The sequence below is a fragment of the Drosophila miranda genome, chromosome 2 (assembly GCF_003369915.1).
Source record: "Drosophila miranda strain MSH22 chromosome 2, D.miranda_PacBio2.1, whole genome shotgun sequence".
Lineage (NCBI taxonomy): Eukaryota > Metazoa > Arthropoda > Insecta > Diptera > Drosophilidae > Drosophila > Drosophila miranda.
The window spans coordinates 27,413,920-27,431,224 of record NC_046675.1 but is presented as its reverse complement, the minus strand read 5'-3'; the positions used below and the strand labels follow the sequence as shown (position 1 = coordinate 27,431,224).

The 17,305-nt window shown below is 43.8% G+C and overlaps 1 protein-coding gene and 1 long non-coding RNA gene across 2 annotated transcripts; both read left to right on the top strand.

The window, feature by feature from the left end:
* Positions 1–810: 810 nt before the first annotated feature.
* LOC108157225 lies at positions 811–1,360 on the top strand. Its single transcript, XR_001775166.2, has 2 exons — positions 811–1,006; positions 1,106–1,360. It is a non-coding gene; the product is annotated as an uncharacterized LOC108157225 (long non-coding RNA).
* A 2,458-nt stretch (positions 1,361–3,818) lies between these two features.
* Positions 3,819–7,259, top strand: LOC108157091 (ubiquitin-conjugating enzyme E2 G1). The gene is made up of 3 exons (XM_017288955.2): positions 3,819–4,053; positions 5,734–5,836; positions 6,824–7,259. The coding sequence occupies exons 1-3, from the start codon at positions 4,008–4,010 to the stop codon at positions 7,179–7,181; spliced, it is 507 nt and encodes a 168-aa protein (XP_017144444.1). The 5' UTR covers positions 3,819–4,007; the 3' UTR covers positions 7,182–7,259.
* The last annotated feature ends 10,046 nt before the right edge of the window (positions 7,260–17,305 follow it).

Below are 17,305 nucleotides of genomic sequence, written 5' to 3'. Positions count from 1 at the left end.
ACTATGCATTTGAAGAAAGCTGAGCGCACCAGTCGTCACATCTTTAAATAGAGGTGATGCTTTGGACTTAAAGAGGCATATCTAAGATATCCTCTATTCTTAGAATAGTTGAGAAACGCACTTACAACATCTCTGTAAATTACCATCTCAACATGGATTTATCAAACAATCATCTGCTATAAGTGAACTAAAGTTTTCCTTTACCATAAAAGGAAACATACAGATGGATGTCATTTATACCAAATTCAGCAAATGCATTTGTATCTCTCGTGTTTTTTTAGTTCTCTCGTGGTTGAACGAAAAGCCAGTTGAAATGCATTGAATTTCCGCCTAGTGTTGAAATGTTAGGGCATTATTATTATTTTTATTGTCACATCGGTCAATAAGTCCCGCTCTAACAAAGAAAACAAGAGTTAAATCAAAATTCGAATTCATTCATAGCTTCCTTCTGCAATGCGGCAATGCAATCAGACGCCATATGGGGCGTTTTGCGACGATTTCGGCCTTCAAACGCGTCAGCAGTGCTTTGTAATATTCGCTCTTGATGCCATAGGCATCCCAAAATGCAGATACCATAACCTTGCCAGCCGACCTTTGAGTTTTTGGTCGCTTGGGCCGGCTTTCACTGGCTGCAGACCACTCAGCTGACTGCCGAGTCGACTCCGGTGTGAACTGGTGATTCCACGTTTCGTCCATGGTCACATTCCGACACAGAAAATCTTTCCGAACCTTCTGTTGTTGAGGCGTTGTGGTTTTTGGTCCACAGTGAGCTTCCGCATCGACAAATGATTGTGGAAAATGGTAAAAACACTACCCTTGGATATCTTCACGATTTCAACAATATCATCCAGCTTCAATTTACGGTCGGACAAAATCAATTAATGGAAAACATCGATGCATCGAGCATCGTGTTGAGTGATGCATCGATGTTTTGCAAAACATCGGTAGTTTAATTTCATAACATTGCGTATTTGTCTTCTGTAAGCAGCAACACAGCAATGCCAAAGTAAGTAAACATATTTGACTTAAAATGAATCAAATTTACTATAGATGGTATACAATTGTTTAAATATGAAACTGCGAACGCCGCTAACATCATTCGAAGGCAACCCGTTGTGTGTTTGGGAAGGTATGAAGAGTACTGTTCAGTCACAGACATATACCTTATTAATATTACAGAATATACAGTACAACCTCATACACAAATACTCATAAATACAATTGTCCATGTCACTTCATGTGAATGAATATGACTACACGAAAATTACATTAGCAACTAAGAATAGACAATTGCACTTGTAAACTCGAACCCACCAAAAAGGATGAAGCAATAAACTATTTACTTTATTGCTGCCAAGTACATAAGTAAATGCACTGAAATGTTACCCCCGCACAGAGAAAGTGCACCCTATCTAAAAATACACTCACATGGAGCCTGTGCGTTCCTTTCCATACAATAGGAGTACCACTGCTAGCTATCTAAGGAGATCCATTTGTTCAATAAAACTCAGTATCAGAAACATTACCACAACTGCCTGTCACTAATTTTCCCATCGCAATCATTAGAGGCTGTCGCCGTGTCTTCAGATCCTGATTTCGCGCACCGTAGGATACCCACTCCGCAGTCCAACTGTTTCAACTTCTAGTTGCGACGACCAAACTGTAGACGGTTTATGTACCGTATACAACCCAGCTTCCAACAACACAATTTTAAAGTTTTAAGATTTTTTCGTATAATAATAACGCAATAATAATATATAATATAATAATATGTCAGACCGGACGTTGACAGCGGACTTATTGACCGATGTGTTAAAATGTCGTTGGTTGGGAGTTTTATGTTCGGAGTACAACTACCTGTACCACATAACACTTCTGAAGAGAGAGAGTTTTCTTTTTTCGCGTAACAAGTTTCGGCCTGGTGTCGCTTGGGAAACTTGACGGTGCATCCATTGCACGTCCTAAATTCATACAGGAGATCAAGATACTTACATATAAGCTATTTACATTGACTCGAGCTCGCTATTGACATGAGTTGAGACATTGGAACAACATTTTTTATTTCGTAATGTGAATGTCTGAATTCCTTTAAACATTCTGCAATATGTGTGGTTTCCGAAAGAAACTTATTTTGACAAAGACGCAATAGGGTTGAGCCTAATATAAATAAATTAACTAACTAAAATAAATCAGACGAAAACAGATATTAGTTATTCACAAACTGCATCTTTCAGGTGGAAAAAGAAGTAAACAATGTAATGTATAATTCTGTTTTTGGTATTTTTTATGTATATTCATTGTTAGCAATATTCAATAAAAAAATGGTCCGTTTCGTAGGCAGCTCCAAAGAAAAAACTTTTTTCCAAACCATCTAATTGTTAGGGTGTTTTTCAATTTTGGCTTGACTTTACAAAAATATATTTGGGCTTTTCCCGATATTTTCTTGTATATGTTTTTTAAATATTCCTTTATATAAGTTTAATAGCGCATTTTTTACTGTTTGAAGAGTTTCAGCTTCAAAGTCGATTTAACTGCCGTAAACTTAAAAAAAAAAAATATCGATCTATGATATTTAGGCAGGCTCCGTTTTTCATTTACTTTTGCGGACTACGTTTTTAGTCAAAACGTTTCTTATTCGTTTTAAGGTTTTCCAGTTTTCACATAGTTTTGCTGTTTGCACCAAAAGGAAAATGGTTGTTGCCCTGGCCAATTTTTTCCGAGCCAAATTTGAGGTTGGGTTAAAATAAAATTATTTATAAAGAAAGCAAAAGTTAAATTACCCTGATATAGGTGTCATGTTTTTGTTAATGCATAAATCAGTTATCTATTTTTATCTTTTGCAATTAAGGGCCGTTTCGTTGTATAAAAAGCCGTTTACTTTTCATTCAACGAATATGTTTTCATATTGAAAACGAATAAATCGTGTGGAATGTGAGAACGGGAGCCCCAATTTATGTGTATTCAAAAGTAAATCGAAAAACTTTTGTGAATGTGAAAAACGGAGCCTGGCTGATTATATGGGATTTAATACGCTTTTTTGTCAACTTCCCGGGCAGCTTGTTGATCTGACCAATTATTTTCAATCCAAATTTTGCGATTAGGTTAAAAAAATAGTTTTTAAAAAGAGAAAAATCTAAATTGCCCTGCTGTCAAATTTATGTTAAATGCATAAATAAGTCAACCTGTTTTTTCTTTTGCAATTAAAAATTGTTTTGTTGTATTAAAACCATTTATTTTCCGTATTGAAAACAGAAAAAATCTTGCGTTTCACGAAAACGGGAGAGCCAATTTTTACGTTTTCAAACAAAAATTTTTTTTAAATGCCTGCCTTTCTATAATGCTGTATGTAAGTTCAAAAATTAGTGTTTATATTTCTATAAATTCGTAAATTTTGTTGTATCTATTTATTTATTTTATCAATAATTTCCACTTTCTAATGCATCATGTTAACTAATTTTTTCGGTTGTAAATTTAATCAATACCAGCAGTTGAAATGGGTTCAAGAATTGAAATTTCTCGAACAGTATACATAGTATATTGATATTTCCGCTATGCCACAGAGATTATTTGGCTTATTTATCCAAATTATACTTCCAAAGTATGATTCTGTACTTTCTCTGCCGCTCTGCAATGCTGCTACCTGTTTAACCACAAAACCAAACTGGATCATATATTTCTCTCGCTCACACATCCTGCTTATGCAGTAAGGTTTTGTATATCTGGTCTCACTAGTTTTTTTTAAAGTCTCTTGTGGAATATTAGGTTTGGCTGTGTTTCGTTTCTGTTTCTCTGTTCCATGAACCAGTTCATTTATTGTGCCCAATATATTCCAATCTGGCCAGTTTCAGTTCATTTATCTGTTTTCAGTCCATAAAGAACGAAAATTCTTTCTCATCGGTCTTCACATATTTGTTTTATTTGGTGACACTGCGTTTGAGAAAAAAATTTTAATTTGTATAAAATAGGCGTGCGTTATTTTAGAGAAATATAATAGATACAAACTTAATATGTCTGAACTTCAGTCATCTTTACTCTTAAAGAAACAATTGGCTGGTAAGTTGAATAAAAATATTTAGTATATATATGCATATATATACATATCAATTTGAATGTATATTTATATGAAAATATATATTTTCTAAGTATATATGTATATGTACATAAAAATTGCCGTCTTGGTTTGTCTTTAAGGAATTGTCTTTGTATGTATGTAAATACTTATGTACATGCTTAGGGAACTGATTCCATATTACGATGTCACATGTTCCAAGAAAGAAAACTGCCGGGGTAATTTTAATTCAGAAAGATCTAAATTAGTATTTGAATTGGAAATATAAACATATGTAAAGTTTACTTAGTTAATAGTGGTTTTAATTTCGAATGAGAAAAGTACAAAGCTGTATCGAGCCGGATACATAAGTATGCAAATCCATAAATACATCCATCTGTGCATTTACTTTTCCATTTGTGCGAAAGAAGATTTGTATGAGACTGACTTTTTTATGTTTATATTTGCTTGTTGTAGAGTATATGGTTATATTGTACACGTGATAATGTAAGTAGCAACCAGGTATTGTTCAGCATAGACAACCGAGTCGACTTACATATATATGCACATACATGCATACATTTATATGTATGTATGTACATATTTAGTAGCCTTCACCGTGTGTATGAACACATGGATCGGGGAGACTTTCGAAGTTGAAACAACAAAATTTCATGTTCATAGTTCTTTGTCATCAGGTTAGGATCAATTTTGTTTTTATATTCTAGCCACGCCCTCTTGAGTCTCCATAGAGAGAGAAAGTGAAAACTCGTAAATTTATTTTCATTATAATTATCAAACCAAATGGTCGCCTGCCCGTATGAATATCAAAATTGCGGAAAATACACGATTTAGCCCTAGAACAGTACTCACAGTTTACAGGTTTTGAAAAAATATTGGAATTTTACGGTATCTCCATCTCTATAATCACGAGCAATGTCATTGCTTTCTTTTCCTATGCAAACTTGTACCTTAGCTATGAAGCTCGAAATCTCTCGAAAGGTCAATATTTGGAGTTCTGTCTTAGACCCCAAAAGCTGTATTTCAGATGCGAATTTTGACTTTTTTTTACCGCAATTAACTTCAATTAACAAATACTAACGGCACTAAATCGTCCAAAATCTCCAAAAATCTTTATCACTGCTCGTAAAATTCGTAAGTGATAGAGGATCTAGCGGGCAACAATGAGAATTGTAGCAAAGGGTTGTGGTCTTTAAAAAGACTCCGCTATCTGAGAAAAGAGAGTCATTTTGTGTGAGTGCTTTTAATTTGTAATACAAAAATTGTAAATTGAAGATCTTCGAGGAAGATCTTCGAACTGGCAAATATATATTCTTGGCGATTGTCTATGACTGGAAAATGTAATCTTTTTTAACATTTTAAATGACAAAATATATCCGAGAAGTTTTCCAATAGCTGGTTTGCTAGTCTGAAATCTTCTAAGAACACATTCAAATTTAATCCTGTTGCGGGGTTCAGTTTGAACTGTTTCTCTATTGAACCTACACTATAATTATAACCTTAATACACTGAAGGTTGTTACCAAATTTAAATAATTTGAGAGGCATATTTTGTCCCTTTAATTTAACAGCATTAATGTCACCTGGAATTCAAACTCAATCATAAACATTCAATGGCACACGGATTTAAAAGATTTGTAATTATTTATATTTGTTTCGTTTCAGAACTAAACAAGAATCCAGTAGAAGGTTTCTCAGCTGGATTGATTGATGAAAATGATATATTCCGCTGGGAAGTCCTAATAATTGGTCCACCAGATACGCTTTAGTATGTCTATATATTTAGATATTTAATGTAATTTTAAACAGCTCTTGCAATGATCTTGTTTAGAGTTTTATGGATTTGATCAGATGTATGCACCGCATTTCCGATCGCATAATAAACATAAAACAATAAATCCCCTTAGTTTATAAAAAAATAAATTTTGTTTTTCAAAATTTAAACTTTATGTTGCCGATTTAACACAGAAAAAATGTTTGTTCAGATTTGAATTCTTATTGGATTCTTAAAGATACATAGATTCAAATCTAGAGAATCCACGTGTAGTCCAACGTATTCTTAGCATTTCCACGCCTCTCCGGTAAATGGTTTTGTAGTACTCCCAAAAAAAACGAATCAAACAACGTATTCTATTTTTTTGCTTGGGGAATTTGTTTGAGGTTTTGGAACTTCTATTAGTTGCTGGAATCTTAATCTGGTGAGTTTTGTAGATAAAACCAATTCGAAATTAAATTCGTATAGTTCATCCATTTCTGACATGGCGCGTTGTCCTGACGAAACACTAAACACGCCAACACTTTTTCTGGCGTAGTTGTCTGCTATGGACGACCGAAGAGGTCAGCAGAGCTCCTCTGCGCTTGTATCTACATATGGGTTTAAATTTAGCATACCAATCACCAATTGCTGCCCTTCCTGGCAAGACAAGATACTTTTGAGCTTCAACGATACAAATGTGTGTAAGAAAATAAGAGTCCAAATAAGATGAATCTGTCAAATGTCTTCAAAAAATATTACCAAAAAATTGGTATCAGTTCTCCACTTGGGGGACTAATCGGAAACTTATTCCATGTTTATAATCAGCATTCAATCGATTTTGATTTTTGTAAAATAGTCGTTTTACTGTACTGCATCTATAGGTTCAGTCTAGAATGATAATACTTAAGATATGTAACGTGCTTTACAGTCGGATTAATCGGCTATATTATAAATGTTAATACTTTTTGAATTTATTAAATGTTATTTCTTTCCCTGCAGTGAAGGAGGCTTTTTTAAAGCACATCTCTATTTCCCCAAAGAATATCCTTTGCGTCCACCTCGAATGAAGTTCGTAACAGAAATTTGGCACCCTAATATTGAAAAAAACGGAGACGTCTGCATTTCAATTTTACACGAGCCGGGAGATGATAAGTGGGGATACGAAAAAGCATCTGAGCGCTGGTTACCCGTGCATACAGTGGAAACTATCTTGATATCAGTAATATCAATGTTGGCTGATCCCAACGATGAGTCTCCAGCAAATGTAGATGCCGCCAAAGAATGGCGAGAATCTTATCCTGACTTTAAACGGAAAGTAGCTCGCTGTGTCCGAAAAAGTCAAGAGGAGTGCTCGTAGAAAGTGGATTGCCCTATATTTGTATATTTATATTAAAAATTTGATACATTAAAAAGAATAACTGAATTAACAGACGAATATTTCATTTTTTTAAACAGGGTTGTAAGAATACTCTAGATTTTGATTAAAAGCAAAAAAATGTTCTAAATTTTTATTTGTATGTTATACCCGAAAAGGACAAATTAAAAAATTTTGTCCAAAATTGCATTTTCATTGATCGCTGACTTTTGAGTGCTGATATATTTATTTTTATTTTTTAGTAACTGTATTATCTGTTAAAGAAGCTTATCTTATCAGAATTCATGAGAACACTATATAAAACTGAAGCAAAAATATGTCTGCGGCAGCCAAATTTACTTATAATTCTATCCAGGGAACCGGAAGAAGACTCCCGATGCTGACTGACGAATAATCTGCACGTACATGAAAAAAGACTACTATGCGCTATTTTGTATACCCTATACTCAAAAGAAGTATGGGAGGTGTATTCGATTTGTGGTGAATGTGGATGCGTGTAACACCCAGAAGGAAGCGTTGCCGACTCCATAAATTATATACATTCTTGATCAGCATCAATAGCAGTCGGTTTTCAATGCCTATAAGAGCTAGAGCAACCAAATTTTGTATCTAGACTCCTGTGATATGACACTTTAAAAATTTTGCCAGGTCCCTTCCGTCCCCAAAAAGAGCGAAAATCTGTATCATGTTAAATTTTGAAGATTCGAAAAAAATAAATTCGCTGAATTATAGAGTGCAGAATCTGGACGAGATCGTATTATTATAGTCAGAATGAAGAAAACAATTTCATTCTCGCATTCTAATTGTTGTATTTCTATGGACTCCGGGAATATCGCTCTGTAACTTACAAGTGTATTTCGAAATTTCTCCCCGCCCTCAAAAAGGACGAAAATCTGTGGCATCTAAAAGCTGCGATTCCCAACGTTCCCGCTCTTTATTTCTCAACATACTCGTAGTATGTTGTCTAGTAAAATTTTTATACCGAAAATCAAAGATTACAGTGCTACGTAAAATTGGTTTTATTTTGTATCTGTTTTTTTTTTGTGGATTTTACCTTTTGAGTATTAAAATGGTGGCTGAAAAATAAAAAAAACATCGAAATTGGGAGTGTAAAATTGAGTGGAAATTTACCAGCATTTGCATTGTTGAAATTTATGCGGTAAATGTGTTCATTAGTAGGTAATTTCTGAAATCCAAAGTACTTGTAAGTTGTTGTCTACCAGGACGAAGCACTTGGGTGCTGTGGTGAATTTTTATGTCGGGCGTATATTCAAAGAGAACGCAGTACCACTCTCTATGGTTGTCTCTTTTCTGAGTAACGGGTATCTTAGTGTTGGGGAAAGTGTACTTTAATTTCAAAGTTTCGACTGGTTGGTGCTCAATCGGTGTTATTAAAGGCACATTTTTTACGAATGTATAGGGCGTGGGCACCCCGAAGGCATACTTAATACATCTAGAAAAACAGATGTACATACATGGCGGGTGCTCTTCTCACCAAGGCGGAACACACTCAGTCTTTTCTGAACTCATCATCTAGACTCATCGTCACACCTTGAGGGATTACTCGTGATTTCCAAATGGAAACATTATCGCCCTTTTGAGTTGGACTCTTTAGCAAATGTAACTCTTCTCCACTGATATCGAATTAATTCATAATACTGTCGTAATACTTTTATATCGTAATGGCAAACTTGTACGCTCGATTATAATTAAAATATTTCAGCACGTAATTAGAATCTATTATATAATAAAAGGGTTTCTAAATTTTGCATCTAACTTTGTTTAATGCCATTCTTCACTTTTGAGCAAAACATTGCTACCCACTTGTGTCTAAAAATAGTTGATTTGCTCTTTTTTACTCAATTTACTTAAATCTATATTTTTCATAAACGGCCATATCCTTTATGTTTTCGAATGCTTGATTTCTCGCACTCTCTGAATCAATCCGGTCTCAGTATCACATAGTGCATTAATTTCCATAAGATGAGCCTACTTGCTAATCAGAAGCCCCGGTTGCATAGCTGATAGGGCCGGAACATCAAACAAAGCAATGGGTGTTTTCATACAAATAAACTAACCGTCAAACCGTCCATGTGCACATGGAATGAAATAAAAATGTACCTGAGATTCGGATTCAGCGAATTTAAAAACATAAGGTACACATAGTCAAACCCCCTTCTACTAGCTATACATTCCAAATTAAGTTTTCTTCTGCTGAATTCGGAGTTTAATCATCTGAGAAAATATGCGAACAAATTTATGAAAAGGAGTTTGCAATAACTTGACTTTACTAACCGGCAGTTTTCAGAAAGCTACGTTTCGTAATGTTGAACAAGAATCCAGCCTTATTCCAATCATCCAGAACTATCCTCAATCTTTGCAGACCCAACTCAACAGTATATGACACCACCATAATATCATCTATGTTGTAAGGAAGCGATCTTGGCTGGGGTACATATCTCAATCTACTCCAGGGTCGAAAATACAGCAATATTTATAATTTGCCGGGACTCTGAATTTCGGACCGACGATGGGGACGGGGCGGCAGTCCCGCGGACGGGAGCGATCGTAGTGTGGGACGTGGCAGTCGGTTTCACCGAGAACGCTCAGGCTATCGCCGGATAGCGCCTTCAGGACCCCATCGAACTCAGAATTAATACGAAGGTCTTTGCTATGCGATAATACCGACAGGTATCGCCGAGAGTACCTAGGCTATCGCCGGACAGTACTTACGGGACACTGCCGGCCTAAGAGTTACTACGAAGCGGAAGGGGGCTTTGCTATGCGGAAATACCGACAAGTATCGCCGAGAGTACCTAGGCTATCGCCGGACGGTACTTACGGGACCCTGTCGGCCCAAGAATTACTACGACGCGGAAAGGGGGCTTTACTATGCGGAGAAACCGCGAAACCGTCGGCGGCTTTGGAGAGGTGATGTTGCCGGAGGAGGACTAGGGTTCCCAGTTCGGGCCGCCACTCGCGCCGTCGAAGGTCGTATGTCGGATGCACGTTGGGTGTTCTCCTGTACGACCTTGAATATTTCCTGTAGTCGTGTCGCCTTCTCGTGGGCAGGCTCCGGTTCACTTCCTAATCCTGGAGTCACCTCGTCGTACAAGGCTCCTGGTAGCCTTGGTTCTCGTCCGAGTACCAAGAAGGCCGGGCTGAAGCCCGTGGTGTCCGACGTGCTGCTGTTTATGGCCAAGCTCAACTCGGGGAGGAGGTCGTCCCAGGTCCGTTGGTCCCCGTCAACGTATTGTGCAATCATTGTCTTGATGGTCCGGTTTGCCCTCTCCGTCGGGTTTTGCTGAGGGGTATACGGCGCGGTGTGCTCGAGTTCCATTCCCGCCACCTCGCAAAATTTTCGGAAGGACCGGCTAGTGAATTGTGTTCCGTTGTCGCACACAAGCTTCCACCGGACCCCGAATCGGCAGAGTATCCTCTCTCGGAACGCCTTCTCCAAGTGGGCGGTTGTGGCCTTCCGGAGTGGCACAAGTTCTACCCATTTGCAGAATGAGTCGAAGAACACGAGGAGCATCGTGTTGCCGTGCGTTGAGCGGGGTAGTGGGCCTACGAAGTCCGCGCAAAGAATGTCGAACGGGCCCTTAGCCTGGCGCGTATACATGTGTCTCTTCCTCGATTGGTCGGTGTCCAGGTTGCCGGTAGATCTGTTCGTTCTCGATTATTAATTCTCTGCATTCCTCAGGTCGTGACTGGATACGTTTGAACAACCTTTGTATCCAGGGGCAGGAGGGCGGTTTTTCTAAGGTTTGCTGTATGTTGTCGATAGGTTGCCGGGAAAGAGCGTCTGCTACGATGTTTCGGCTTCCGCGTCGGTAAAGCACGTCAAAGCGATACTGTTGGAGTTCCAGAGCTCAACGAGCGATGCGACCAGTCGGATTATTGATCGAGTTTAACCACTTGAAGGCGAGATGGTCGGTGATGACGTCGAAGTGGTAGCCCTCCAGGTAGTATAGTAATTTCCTGATGGCCCAGACGATAGCTAAGCACTCCTTTTCCGTGGCCGAGTAGTTTTCTTCTGCTTTCAAGAGCCTTCGACTGGCGTAGGCTACGACCCTCTCCTCTCCGCTGATCTGTTGCGTCAGTACTGCCCCTAGGCCGTAGTCGCTTGCGTCAGTTTGTAGGGCGAACGTCTCCGTGAAATCCGGACAGGCTAAGACGGGGTCTTGGGTAAACTTCTCCTTCAGTTCCTCGAAAGCGGCCTGCTGTTCGTCACTCCAGATCCACCTTTTCTCCTTCTTCAGGAGGTTAGTCATTGGTTGTACAATCGTCGCGAAGTTTTGAGACAAACCTCCGGTACCACGATGCCATCCCTAGGCAGCGTTGAAGTTCCTTAATTGAACTTGGTGGGGCCAACTCACGGACGGCGACGATCTTATCTGGGTCGGTGTGTATACCCTGCTCACTAATGACATGTCCCAGGTATACGATGCTTTTCTGGAAAAAGCTGCATTTCTTTTGGTTCAATCTTAGATTTGCTTCCCGTAGTTTTCGGAACACCTCTCACAGATGGTCGACGTGTTCCTCCAACGCCGCTCCGATGACAATGATGTCATCAAGGTAAGCGAAGGCGTTGGGTTCCATCTGTGGTCCGATGTCGCTGTCCAAGGCTCGCTGGAACTTAGCCGATGCTGAGTGCAGGCCAATGGAAGTGTCCTCTGCCCGGAACGGTGAAGGCGGTACATTCTCGGCTCCCCTCGGCCATAGCGATCTGCCAATACCCGTTTTTGAGGTCCAAAGTCGAGATGTAACGTGCGTTACGGAGCCTCTCGATGATGTGGTTGATCCTGAGCAGTGGGTAGGCGTCGGGTATTGATTGCGCGTTGAGTTGTCGGTAGTCTACGCACATCCGCATCTCGCCTGTCTTCTTTCCCACCTGTACGATGGGTGCGCTGTGTGGGCTTTTTGAAGCTTCGATTCGTCCGTCTTGCAGCAACTCGTCGACCTGAGCATTGATTATTTTCTGCATGGCCGGATTTTTTGGGAAGTACCTCTGCTTTATCGGCTTGTCGTCCTTCAGAGTGATGGTATGCTCAGCTATGTGTGACACGCCCTCCAATCCCTCGAACTTGGCCAATTCTTGCTTCAAGAACTTGGCTACCCACGGCGGGAGGGGCGGTTCGGTGATGGGGGGCGTCGGCGGCGGGAATTCTCCGAGCAGGGCACATGTAATGATGGCGAGGTTCACGGTGACTGGGTTAGTCCAGTCTGATCTTCGAAAAGGGTTGCGTTGTCGACCAGCCGCGGCATCGGCTAACGGGGCGAGTTGATAATCCGTTGGGTGGTGAGGTGCGAGTTGGTCTACCTTGACCCGCCCATGTCCTTCGGGGCCGTGGTCTTCCAGGCGTAGCGGGTCGTGGTGTAGAGCGATGCTGTTTTCCCGGGGGGTCGTTCGCTCTGACTGAGCCGCACGGCTGGGCATGTCTGATTCGGCTCGCGTCGATCGTGTTATATTTTTAGCGTGTGTCCAGCGGTGTCGCAGTCGTCTCTGTCGTAGCTTTGTTGATGAGTCCGGTGTGGTCGTATCGCATCGTGGGTTTGGTTCTGGTGGCGTCGCTGGATCTGGCGTGGTCGAGATTCTGGTACTTTGTCACTGGTACATTGCTGGGTCTGGTGTGGTCGAGGCTCAGATGCGTTGTCACTGGTACATTGCTGGGTCTGGCGTGTTCGAGATTCTGGTGCGTTGTCACTGGTACGTTGCTGGGTCTGGCGTGTTCGAGATTTTGGTGCGTTGTCACTGGTACGGCCTGGACGTCGCAAATGAAATCGAGCCCCAGTATGATGTCGTCCACTACCATGGATAGGACTAATAGAATCACCCGCGTTTCCTGTTGATCCAGACGTACCTTGACTGACACTGCTTGCGTCACCTCCTTTACTGTACCGTCCGCCAGGCGGACGGTAGTCCTTATATTCCACGCATTCCCTCCGGTACTTAATTCCTGGGCGATGCGTTGACTGATGAACGACCGCGTTGCTCCCGTGTCGAGGGTGGCTGTCAGTGGTACTCCTTCGATGGCTACCAGCGCGGCGATCCTGCCTCCTTCCAGACTTAGGGGATGAGTTACTCCTGGGGGCCTCCCGACTCGGATAGCCTGCAGAAGTCGACAGTGCGGATGCCGCGGCGGCCATTCTCCCAACAGAATAGCACTCGCCGATTCCTGCATGAACTGCTGAAATGACCTTCATCCCCACAATTCCGGCAGGCCCGTCGTGTGTTCACCGGCCGGCCTCCGTCCGGGGTCGCCACGCGGCTTGCCGTCTCGGCGTTCCGGGAGGGCCCGGTGTCGTCTGGAGTAGCATGCTGCGGGGTGGATAATCTGGGTCCTTGGTATGATGGCGTTCTGGTTTTCGTATTTGGGCGGTCGCTAGCGGGGTGGGCTTGTTCGCGGTCCCGCGTTGTCTCGTACGCCACTATCAACTGGGTAAATTCTCGTAACGTCTCGAACTCATGCCTACGGGTGAACAGTTGGTATTCCGGCCGGAGGTTCTCGTAGATCCTATCCAGCTCCCTGTCTGGAGTATACTGAGCTCGTTGCATCATGAGTCGGAGGTCGATCAGGTAGTCCTGAAAGGCTTCTCGGGGTCGTTGGCGACGGGAGCGGATCGTATCTTCCAAGCGCTGAAAGTATCGCGGGGGTAGGAAGAACCAAGAATTCTTTCCGGAACTCGGTCCATGGTTTTCCTTTCATCTGGAACGTTCTAAACCATCCTTCTGCCTTGCCAGTTAGTAGCCCAGAGATGGCTCGCGGCAGTTGTGCTGTGCTTCCGCCATATGAGTCCACCCTTTCTTCCAACCGCTCGATGAAAGCCAGCGTATCCGAGTGTCCGTCGAACTTCAGGCCCCAATTGAGTAGTTTATCGGCCAGGGCAGCGAAGGAGATTTCTTCCCTTCCGGGTCGCGATGTTCTGACTGCCTCGGGGAAGCGGTGCTGGTGGTGATTGTCACCATGTCGCCGGTCAGTCGTGGTTTCAAGCCGGCCAGAGTCGTCGTGAGCTGCACGCGGGAACTCGGGAATTATGATGGATAGGGGCTGTTTCGCACAGATCCCTTCCTTCTGCTCTCGCTGACTCGGCCCCGGCGACGGGGACGGGTTCCTCCGGTTTCTCGGGCCGGGCGCGCTGTCGAAGACCATTCCGAGCTCTTTGATCCGTTTTTCGATCGCAGTCGGATGATCACCGCGCGAGATGAAGGCCGAGATCCGGCTGCGCAATTCGTCCACTGTACCGGTTTCACCGAGGCCAAATTCCGCGTCGATGGCTTGCAGTTCGTCCTTACGCCGATACGAAATCCACTGTACACCCATGTCGACGCACGGTGGTAGAACTGGCACTTAGAGGTCTTTCGCGTTTCCGGCGGTAATATCACGTATTGACCCTCCAGTAGAGTCTTTACTTAGGTAACGCACTGGATACCAGAGTCCTAGAGGTTAGTCACGGCGGCCCGGCATATGCACGGTTAACACGGTTGCCTCAGTGGAGGGTGCGTCCTGCTGTTGCGGCCTTGGAGTCCTTGCTGCTTGGGGTCCTGGTCGATGGTCGTGGATGTCGTTGGTCTTTATAGTAGCCTTGGGATCGACCCTTGCTAGGCCGGTCAATGGTCCTTGCTATAGTTGTCCTTGTAGTCGTCCTGACTGTTGATCCTTGCTAGGCCGGTCAATAGTCCTTGCTATCGTTGTCCTTGGAATTGTCCTTGTGGTCCTGGTCGTAATGGGTTCGTTGACTTAAGCGCGGAATCTCGTCCCGTGTTGATGGCTGAACGCTGACCGATCACTTTGAAGGCCGGGCATTTACTGACTGCTATCGTTTTGAAGGCCGGGCGTTGACTGACTGGTATCGTTTTGAAGGCCGGGCGTTGACTGCTTGCGCTGAGGGCCGGGCATTGAATGACTGCTCTGAAGACCGGGCGTTGACCGATCGCGCTGAGGGCCGGGCATTGAATGATCGCGCTGAAGACCGGGCATTTACTGATTGCTATCGTTTTGCAGGCCGGGCATTGAATTATCGCGCTGAAGACCGGACATTGAATGACTGCTCTGAAGACCGGGCGTTGACTGCTCGCGCTGAGGGCCGGGCATTGAATTGTTCCTTCTGGCTCTGAGTCCGAAATATATAGCCGAGACGGTCGGTCTTCGGGAGGTTTCCGATGCTCGCTCGGCATCTGCAGCTCATCGCTCTCTTTCCAGCGATTTCTGCCCAGCTTCGTCTCGGTTCTCTTTCTCAGCCGTCTCGCTGCGGTGTTCTCCTCCTCGTGTGGGCGCGGCGGCCACGTGTTGACGCTATGGCTAGGGAGGTTAGGGAAGCCAGCCTCGGCTGTACGTGAATAATGGGCGACCTCACGTGCGGTTTTTTTACAGAGATATACAGCTATTCTTGTCCTAATGATTCCGACTGGCCGTGCTTGCGTATGGTACAGTCCCGATTCCCCCTGCTACTCGTTTTTTTTTTTTTTTTTTTTTTTTTGATCGACTGTTCCACTTAACGCCCCAAAACATAACGGAATCCCGGAGTCCCTGCTCGGGCGCCATCTGTAAGGAAGCGATCCTGGGCTGGGGTACATATCTCAGTCTACTCCAGGGTCGAAATTACAGTAATATTTATAATTTGCCGGGACTCCGTATTTCGGACCTATGATGGGGGACGGGGCAGCAGTCCCGCGGACGGGAGCGATCGTAGCGTGTGACAGGGCCGTGGGTTTCACCGAGAGCACTCCGGTTATCGCCGAATAGCGCCTTCAGGACCCCACCGAACTCGGAATCAATACAGAGGTCTTTACTATGCGACAATACCGACAGGTGTCGCCGAGAGTACCTAGGCTATCGCCGGACAGTACTTAAGGGACCCCGCCGGCCTGAGAGTTACTACGAAGCGGAAAGGGGGACTATGCTATGCGGAAATACCGGCAAGTATCGCCGGACGGTACTTACGGGACCCTGTCGGCCTAAGAATTACTACGACGCGGAAAGGGGGACTTTGCTATGCGGAAATACCGACAAGTATCGCCGAGAGTACCTAGGCTATCGCCGGACGGTACTTACGGGACCCTGTCGGCCTAAGAATTACTACGACGCGGAAAGGGGAACTTTGCTATGTGGAAATACCGGAAAGTATCGCCGAGAGTACCTAGGCTATCGCCGGACGGTACTTACGGGACCCTGTCGGCCTAAGAATTACTACGACGCGGAAAGGGGAACTTTGCTCTGCGGGAATACCGACAAGTATCGCCGAGAGTACCTAGGCTATCGCCGGACGGTACTTACGGGACCCTGTCGGCCTAAGAATTACTACGAGGGTCAGGGATATCGACGAGCATCACCGAGGGTGCCTATGCAATCGCCGGATAGCACTTACGGGACACTGTCGAACTAAGAATTACCACGGGGGGGTCAGGGATATCGACAAGCATCGCCGAGGGTGCCTAGGCAATCGCCGGATAGCATTTACGGGACGCTGTCGAACTAAGAATTACTACGAGGGTCGGGGGTACCGGCAAGCATCGCCGAGAGTGCCTAGGCAATCGCCGGATAGCACTTACGGGACACCGCCGAACTAAGAATTACTACGAGTACGAAAATACCGACGCGTATCGCCGAGAGCGCTTAGGCAATCGCCGGATATGCACAAACTACTGGAGGGAATCATGCGGAGGGAACAACGACAGGTATCACCGAGAACGCCTAGGCAATCGCCGGACAGCGGCCTCAGGATCCTGTCGGGCTACGAACTACTGGATGGAATCACACAGACTCGGGCAAGAGGCGGGAGGAAAGGCAGAGAAGATGAACCCGGGCCTCCAGGTTCCTTAGTGTATAGCTTGTTGGAGGTCGTGCTATGTTTCTGTTATATTCGTTACATTTCACTTTATTCTTTCTTGGTTCCCTACCTATCGCACCACTCAGCAGCCCGTATACACGTCTAGAGACTATCTTACCCCTGAACTCCCACGCTTGTACTCGTCGAAAGCCTCCTCTTCCCCGTGGGTGCAGCGTAGATGCAGGATTTCCTCTCCGTAAGTGTAGTATCGATGCAGGGTCTTCTCCCCGTAAGCGCAGCGTCGATGCCGGATCTTCCCCGTGTCACTGATAGCG